Source organism: Diospyros lotus, chromosome 12 (genome assembly GCF_014633365.1).
Source record: "Diospyros lotus cultivar Yz01 chromosome 12, ASM1463336v1, whole genome shotgun sequence".
In the NCBI taxonomy this organism is placed as follows: domain Eukaryota; kingdom Viridiplantae; phylum Streptophyta; class Magnoliopsida; order Ericales; family Ebenaceae; genus Diospyros; species Diospyros lotus.
Window position 1 is genome coordinate 28,732,856 of NC_068349.1, and position 9,333 is coordinate 28,742,188.

At 39.2% G+C, this 9,333-nt stretch overlaps 1 protein-coding gene across 2 annotated transcripts in view; it reads left to right on the plus strand.

The window, feature by feature from the left end:
* Nucleotides 1-8,638, plus strand: part of LOC127787078 (heterogeneous nuclear ribonucleoprotein Q) — a 30,555-nt gene extending 21,917 nt beyond the window's left edge. For both annotated transcript variants that reach the window (XM_052314935.1, XM_052314934.1), the window contains exons 6-9: nt 7,043-7,247; nt 7,803-7,981; nt 8,070-8,155; nt 8,245-8,638. In XM_052314935.1, coding sequence (XP_052170895.1) covers nt 7,043-7,247; nt 7,803-7,981; nt 8,070-8,155; nt 8,245-8,386 — 612 coding nt within the window. In that variant the 3' untranslated portion in view covers nt 8,387-8,638. The remainder of the gene's footprint in view (nt 1-7,042; nt 7,248-7,802; nt 7,982-8,069; nt 8,156-8,244) is intronic.
* Nucleotides 8,639-9,333: the final 695 nt, after the last annotated feature.

Consider the following 9,333-nt stretch of genomic DNA (forward strand, 5'->3'; position numbering starts at 1 on the left):
TCATCCACAAGCCGCTCCACCATATCCACACCTGTGACCATTCCCTATTTTTCGGGCACACCAATTATTACCACAGAGAAGTTGAGTGGACAAAATTATTCCACTTGGTCATCTACAGTTGAAATTTGGTTTCTTGGCCATGGCCTTGAGGATCATTTATCAAAGACTATTTCAATTGTTCCTAGGGGCGATCAACCTCTTTGGCAGAAAGTGGATGCTCAGTTATTGAGTTTATTGTGGCAGACCATTTAGCCAACCTTGATGCCTATAATTCAACCTTTTCGGGAGTGTAGTGCCCTATGGATTCGGGCTCGTGAGCTGTATACTAATGACATCACTCGTATTTATGATGTGATTGATGCTTTGTTCAATTTACGACAGGCTGATTTGGATATGACCACATATTTGGGTAAGCTTCAAGCTTCTGTTACCGACTTTAACGAGTTGATGCCCTTTGATACCGATATCAAAAAACAACAGCAACAACGTGATCAAATGTTTACTATCCTCCGTCTTCATGGAATTCGACTGGAGCTTGACTCAGTTAAGACACAAATTCTTGGCAATGCTTCTCTCCCTCCTTTGACAGAGGTATTTGCCAGGTTACTTCTATTACTGCTGTTTATCGTGGCATGTCCGTACCTGGAGATCACTCCGCCCTTATTACGACCTCGACTGATCGTGGTCGTCTGGGTGGTGGTCATCCTCGGCCCCAGTGTTCCTATTGTAATTGTCTTGGTCACACTAGAGAGACTTGTTATCGCTTACATAGTCGTCCACCTCACGCAGCCAGTATTGCTAACATGGTTGTCGGTGCTTCAAAGGGTCAGACATCTATCACACCTAGTGATTCCTCATCAGTGACTATCTCCGAGGGGGAGTATGCTCAGTTTCTTTAGTTTCGAGCGGCACAACAGGCTACTTCACCTGTCACATCCTTTGCTGACACTGGTAACCCTACTGCCTGCTTTACTAAGTTTTCATCTTCTCTTGGCCCATGGATCTTCGACTCTGGTGTAACCAATCACATGTCTGGTAATCTTTCTCTCCTATCTCATGTTCAAACTTCAGTCTCTACCTTCTGTTACATTGGCTAATGGCTCTCAAGCCTCAGTCACGGATATTGGTACTGCATTACCTCTTCCTACTTTATCATTATCATCTGTTTTACATTTATCACAATGTACCTTTAATTTGCTCTCTGTTAGTCAACTCACTCGCAGTCTTAATTGCTCTATAACTTTTTTGTCTGATTCTGTTCTAGTGTAGGATCGGAGGACTGGACGGATGATTGGCACGGGGCTTAAGTCTCACGGTCTCTACTATCTGTCTCTACCTGCTTCTTTAGTGGCGTGCACGACTATAACTTCTCCACTACAAGTCCATTGTTAGCTGGGGCACCCTTCTCTTCCCAATCTCAAGAAGATGGTTCTCAGTCTCTCTAGTAATTCTTCCTTAGAGTGAGTCTTGTCAACTTGGGAAACATAGTCATAGTTCTTTCCCAAGTAGAGTCAATAAACGTGCTAGTTCTTCTTTTTCAATAGTCCATTCAGATGTATGGGGTCCCAGTCATGTTAGTTCACAAGATGGTTTTCGTTATTTTGTAACATTTATTGATGATTTCTCTCGGACTACATGGTTATATTTAATGAAAATGTGTTCAGAGTTATTTTCAGTCTTCACTACATTTTGTGCTGAAATTAGAACACAGTTTAATTTGCCTATCCGTGTTCTTCGTAGTGATAATGCTCTTGAATATTTGTCTCTCCCATTTACATCTTATATGCCATCCAATGGGTTTCTTCACCAGACTTTGTGTCCTGGAACCCCACAACAAAATGGGGTAGCTGAACGCAAGAATCGTCATTTAATTGAGACAACCATCACACTTCTTCTTCATATGCATGTTCTGCTTCAATACTGGAGTGATGTTGTCTTAACTGCATGTTACTTAATTAACCACATGCCATCTTCTGTCCTTAATGACCAGATTCCTCATTCCATTCTTTTTCCTCATGTTGACTTATATTCTCTTCCTCATCGTATCTTTGGGAGTATGTGCTTTGTTCACCATCTTGCCCCAGGTCGTGATAAATTATCTGCTTGTTCCGTCAAATGTGTTTTTCTGGGTTATTCTCGCCTTTAGAAGGGGTATCGTTGCTATTCTCCTCAATTAACTCGATATTTTGTTTCAGCGGATGTTACCTTCTTTGAGTCATCTCCTTATTTCCCTTCTTCGTCTGCGATCTCTGATTCTGTGTCTGCTGGGTTACCTTTCCCTGTCCCTTTTCTTGACCTTACATCATCTCCATCTCCAATGTCTTCACCGTCTCCACCATCCTTTGCCTCTCGCCTTGATCGCCCCGATCTTCAGGTCTATCAACGGCGTCCACAACTCGTGACCCAACTAGCACCGACTGTCGTCGCTAGTCCGCGGGAGCCGTCTCCTAACTCATCCCTGGTCCGTCGCCTTTGACTTTTGATCTTGACTTACCTATTGCTCTTCGTAAAGGTACTCGCCATTCTATTTCCCATTTTGTTAGCTATGATTCTTTGTCCCCTAGATATTCTGTTTTTGTTTCTTCTTTATCTTCTATTTCTCCTCCTAAATTTGTTCCCGAAGCTCTTTCCCATCCAGGGTGGCGGGCTGCTATGGTTGAAACCGGGACTTGGGACTTAGGACTTAGTATCTCTTCCCCAGGGTAAGTATACTATTGGTTGTTGCTGGGTTTACACTATTAAAGTTGGCCTTGATGGTAGGATCGATCGTCTTAAGGCTTGTCTTGTTGCCAAAGAATACACTCAGGTTTTTGGTCTTGATTATGGCGATACATTTTCTTCTGTTGCTAAGATCTCCTTTGTTCACCTTTTCTTGCCCCTTGCTGCTATGTTTCACTAGCCTCTTCATCAACTGGACATAAAAAATGCCTTTCTCCATGGCGATTTACAGGAGGAGGTGTATATAGAATAACCTTCTGGCTTTGTTGCTCAGGGGGAGTCTGGGCTGGTGTGTCGTCTTCGAAAATCTTTATACGGTTTAAAACAGTCTCTTCGAGCTTGATTTGGTCGATTTAGTTCAGCTGTTCTTGAGTTTGGGTTAACTTGGAGTGAAGCTGATCATTCTGTTTTTTATCATTCCCAGTCTGGCCGCCACATTCTTCTAGTAGTGGTGTATGTTGATGATATAGTACTTACAGGGGATGATGATGTTGGTATCACTGAATTGAAGGCACATCTTCACCAACAATTTCAGACTAAGGATCTAGTTCCTTTGAGATATTTTTTGGGTATTGAGGTAGCTCGGTCAAAGCAAGGCATCTATATTTCTCAGAGGAAGTATGCCTTGGATATGCTAGAGGAGACATGATTGCTTGGATGTAAGCCTACTGATACCCCTATGGATCCAAATATTAGGCTGTTGCCGAGACGGGGGAGCCTCTTTCTGATCCTGGGCGCTATCGTCTACTAGTTGGGAAACTTAATTACCTTACAATCACTCGTCCTGATATTTCATTTGTTGTGGGTGTGGTAAGTCAGTTCTTGGATTCACCTTGTGACAATCACTGGGATGCAGTGATCTGCATTCTTCGATATATTAAGGCTACCCCTGGTCGGGGTGTATTGTATCAAAATCATGGGCACAGATATACGAACGCTGATTGGTGTCATGACCCTAGGGTTTAGCTAAGGTCTAAGAAGGAATTTGGATAAGAGTTTGAGGAAGATAGAGTAAGAAGAGGACAAGAAAGAACAAAACAGAATTAAGGGAGAGAGAGAAGAGCCGTGGGAGAGTATTGAGAAAGGGAATTGAGCTTTAAATCATTCATTAAGCTCTCTTTCTCTAACTACTCAAGCCTATTTATAGGCTTACAATTGAAGATGTTAACAACAACATGAAATGCAACTAATGCAACTAATAAGGAAAACACATGACATGTATTACTAATATATCCTTGGGGTTCCTTGGGGTCATGACAATTGGGCAGGATCACCTAGTGACAAGAGATCCACATCTGGATACTGTGTATTTGTGGGTGGAAACCTAGTCTCTTGGAAAAATAAAAAGCAAACTGTTGTCGCTAGATCCAGTGTAGAGGCTGAATACAAGGCAATGGCCGTAACAACATGTGAACTAGTGTGGCTGAAACAATAAATTAAGGAGTTAGGAGTTATGTAGGTTAAGTATATGCAATTGTGGTTTGTGACAACCAGACTGCAATGCATATTGCTTCTAATCATGTGTTCCATGAGAGAACCAAGTATATTGAAATTGATTGCTATTTTGTTAGAGAAAAGATGCTCTCTGGGGATATAGTTACAACATATGTGGGTTCCAACGATCAACTAGCTGATTTACTCACCAAGTCGCTTAGAGGGTCTCATGTGAATTATATTTGTACCAAGCTGGGCATGCTCAATATATATGCTCCACTTTGAGGGGGAGTGTTAAATATGATAAGTAAGGGAGTATTAATGTATTTATTTTTAAGTACACGTATGTATATATATATATATGCTTGTACTGTACACTTGTGCTTTAATACATATAGTTTATTTTATACATATAACATAAATGTTGTCTTTTGTTTGTGCGATTTTGTTCCAAGTTCTTTTTATCACTTGATTTGTTCCCTAACACTTTATTCATTTCTTGAGGATTATCTTATTCTTTGCCTAGCAAGGCATCATGCCTACCCAATTATTCAGAAATATTCATAATCCGTAAACAACCTTTCACGAGCATGGTTACCGTGTAATTCAATCCTCTCATCAATGTATCTTATGTGATTTCAAGTCTGGTGATGTGTTGTTTGATTGCGATCACATGAGGTTTTTTTGGTTCTCTGGATATCTTCACTCAATAGAAAGTGAATCAGTAATTCCTTATTGATCTCTTTCACTATGATCATGGATTTAAAGTGGATATCTATCGAATGTGCTTTAGATACATCATTTTCTTTCAAGAGATAGACGAGTCCTATCTTGGTTATGAACCCATCTCCATAAGCGTCACGATTTGCCCAACGATCGCCCATGTGCAGCCTTTGTCTAGACCCATTGTAACGATGTCAAAGCATATTGATCTTCTTATGAGATGACTGTGATAACCTTAGGTCCAAGGATTAATTACACTTATCTCATATGAGAATTCCATCAACATATAATTAAAATGGATTCTCATGGCGAATCATGTCTAGTGACACGTTCTCCAACATTGGTCATCCATGTACTTGTTTAGACATCTTCATGTTTATGGGTGTGAGACCCCTAATGCTATTACATAACAAAAATATAGCACATACAAGTCTTACCCAATGTGAATATCATTTTGATGAAGACATTCCCTTTCTCTTGGATGTGAATGCTCCCTTTCTTTTTGAATTGTCTCCATTTGATCCATCTTAGAAGATCCTTCATCTTCTTGTTATTTTTTTCTTGCTTGAGGATAATTTTCCAATTGTTGCTCTATTTTGTCCACATCACAATCACCAGTATTCTTTCTACAAGATGGGTTAGATTCATCAAGTACATGTATTTTTCTCACTACAGGAGTTCTTTAGTTGAAAATAAACTCTGTTTTGGGTTGAATATCCTAAAAAAATTCCTCAAATCAATTTTGGCACCAAATTTTCCTAGGGATTCTTTTCTATTGTTTGACCAAAAAAGGGGTGATGATGGTTTGATAGACTTCAAGGGCTTCCTTTGATGGTTTCTGTGGATTGATATACATCAAGTGCTCCCGTTGGGTGCTGTCGATGAAGGAATGTTGCTGTGCAGTTGTTGCTGCTGTGAAAACTGATGGTGTTGATGATGAAGATGAAATGATGAATGGGATTGCTGTCGATGTATTGTGATTATGGTTGTTGTAATGTGAAAAATTGCTATTCTTGTATGGTGGGATGATGATGACCAAATTGATGGAAGCCATGAACCAAGGTTTGCTCATAGCAATTTGATGGGCGACAGCAGAAATGAAGAAGTATTGAAGAAGAGATAAGAAATTAGGGGAAGAAGAAAATAAGTGGGGAGGGGAGGAAAATCAGTAAATTGGTATATTCAATATCATCAAAAGCATGAATTTCTGAAGTTACAACGTAAGCCTATTTATTGGTTGAAATCCTAACTAAAAGTTAATTGATTTAACTATAATTAGCTCAACACCATAAAAAAAGATAAAATCTAAAATCTAAATGGCTAAATTTCCTAATATGAAATTAAAATTTAAGTATCCGAATTCCTCATTGTGCATGGCTTATAAAATCTAAGCACTTGATAAGTGCTTTAAAAACATTTCAATTTCAAAATAATCAATTGCAGAATCCAATTTCTTTTGCTTCAAAAATTGGTATAATATCAAATGGGTAAATTACTAAAAAATACTAAACGTTAACCATGTTTTTAGATCAAACTTCTGATATTTTTAATAGCCACATCCAACTTATTGTTTGGTTTCAATAATGTACTGTTGCTCATGTGAATAATTCTCGTTAAACAATCATATGTCTCAAGCTCTAATAGGCTATTTGAAGAATGAGGTGGCAAGCTCACTTCCCTTCCTGTGTCGACCCTTTCTATTTTTTGGTTTGGTTTTGCACGAACTTGCAAAACTCCAACATTTGGGAAATTTTTCAAAATGTTATCAGACGTCTGAGGTGGCAAGTCATTCTTCAAGCAGGCTATTTAAGCTTACTATATCATCATTTAATGGGAATTATTGACAGGATAAATAACAGTCTATTATTGAAATCAAATAATAAGTTGTATACAGCTATTGAAAAAATTATAAGTTTGGTCTAAAACAATACACAGTTAAAGTTCAGTATTTTTTTGGTAATTAACCCTTATCAAATCTCTTCAAATAAGGGAGTGCTTATCCGAAAAATGTCCAACTATTTAGCTGCTCTTTCTATAAAATCATAGAATTAGTTTTGAATCATGTAAGGGATTTGGAGTCCTTATTTTTCCCTAGCTGTTTCATTGGTTTGCACTGTAAAATTCTTCTAATTTTGATATAACGCATGTTGCCTGTTTGGTTTCCTAGGTTAAGGCTCTCTATGTGAAGAACATCCCTGAGAACACCCCAACTGAACAAGTGAAACAACTATTTCAACGCCATGGGGAGGTTACTAAAGTTGTTATGCCTCCTGCTAAATCGGGTGGCAAAAGAGATTTTGGTTTTGTACATTATGCAGAACGGTCCAGCGCATTGAAGGCTGTCAAAGATACAGAGAAATATGAAATTGATGGTAATATTCTCATCAATGCTTTATTTCATTATTATTTAGGAGTCAGACAATTGGCAATGAAATGCTGGCTAAACAATATTTATATGCATGCTAATTTCTTTTCAGTGGAATGACACCATTGTAATATTTGGATTTTTTTTTTCTGAAAATAAATTCATTTAAAAGAAATGATATTATAGCAGCAATGACAGCACTCCAAGCCTTAGTCCCACTAATCATTTTGAAACCTTAATCACACAAGCCTTGAAAGCAAACTTTTTGAAAATTTGATTAACAATTATTCAAGAAGCTTCATCAAGATAACTGCCTATAGGAATCAGGTTGAGTTCCACTCAAGTATTTTAGCTCTGAAAACGTGTTTACTACTGAACTAATTTGTCATAATTCTAGAACTAGAGAGAGAACAGTTTCCTCTTTGTATCTGGTTTACCTCTTATGTTAAATGTATTTTGTAAATTTTGAAAATGGAACGCTTTAATAAACCTATTGCTTCTCTTTCTCAAATCCTTTTTTTATTTTTATGGAGAATAATATGTCCAACGGTATAAACTACAGGTCAGGTGTTGGAAGTTTGTCTTGCTAAACCTCAGAATGATAAGAAGTTTGATGCGGTTAATCCTCACACTTCCGGGCCTCATCCAAATTACATTCCCCATCCTGGTTATGGTGGCTTTCCTGGAAATCAGTATGGCCCTGTAGGAGCTGGATATGGTGTTGGCACTGGCTTTCAGCAGGTATTTGCCTGGACTAGCATGATCTCAATGTCCCTTTTAGACTTTCTTAGGTGAGTTTTCACCTCATGTGCTTTTTGTGCTTGAACAGCCCATGATATATGGTAGGGGACCGATGCCGGCAGGGATGCAGATGGTGCCGATGGTTCTGCCAGATGGTCAAATTGGCTACGTTCTGTAAGTTGTCAGCCCTGTACAAAAACTGCCTTTGTATCAGATTAATAGTGAAGCTATAGTTTGGTTTATGCTGACTTGGGATCTTGCAGTCAGCAGCCTGGAGCGCAGATGTCGCTTCCGAGGCCTAGGAGGAACGATCGTGGCAATGGCTCAGGTGGCCCACAAGCACGGGGAGGGGGCAGTGGTGGTAGCGATGATGCCAACCGTGGCAGACGGTATAGACCTTACTAGGCTTAGACGATGAATAACATGTCGAATAGTAGTAGTTGTGCCTGAAATTCTCCTCCTGTTCCAACTGTGCGCTCGCACATCCCCTTTTCTCCTGAAAAGAAAAAAAAAAAAAAGAAGAGAGAAAATGGGGGAGCGGATTAACCAAAGAACCACAATGGTGGAGGCATTTATGATCTTGTAGTGATCTCAACTCTGTTCAGAGAGTTTTAAAATTTTCTGATGGTGGAGGTATGTCATAATTTTCTTGTAGCAGTCTCAGTTAGATACTTTTGTGTGTGTGTGTGTGTGTTTTTTTTTTCTTCTTTCCCTTTTAATAACCTAGGCAGGGAAGTTTTGCTGCCAGAAGTGACGCATGCTAGTGCCCACTTTTTTAGTACAACTTTGACAAACTTAAATACACACACACACACACATTATGTCATTCGTTAACTTCAGGGAATTGATAAGGTAGTGTTTGTATGATGTGCCATTCAGGGGAGTAGTTTTTGTGTGTTAAGACAGGGCAAAATATAATTGATACATAGGGGTTTTAGGCAATCGCGGGGGCACAATCTGCATATAACGCACCCAGGGTTGTTGGGCAGCGTGTCATGGCCAGATAGCCCCTCGATTGGTGGTTGGTGTGTCGTGGGCGCTGCTGAATCATGGGCTTGACTGTTAGATTTTTCTCATACGCGTGATGGACTAATGGGCTTATAACTGTGTAGTGGACTTTGTTGACTACCACTACCTACGTTGTTCTTTCGTTCATGTAAAACGTTCTTTGAATTTGTGTCCTGGTGATGCAAATATTTGGCATTGTTATTAAAGGGTATATATTGCTTATCTAATTCCTCACTCCTCGTAATATATGGAGTGAAAAATGTGGATGGAGTAATTATAGCGGTCGAGTTAGGGGTGTTCAATCCGTCTGAACTGGTCCAAGATTGGAATTGGTAGAAATTTTG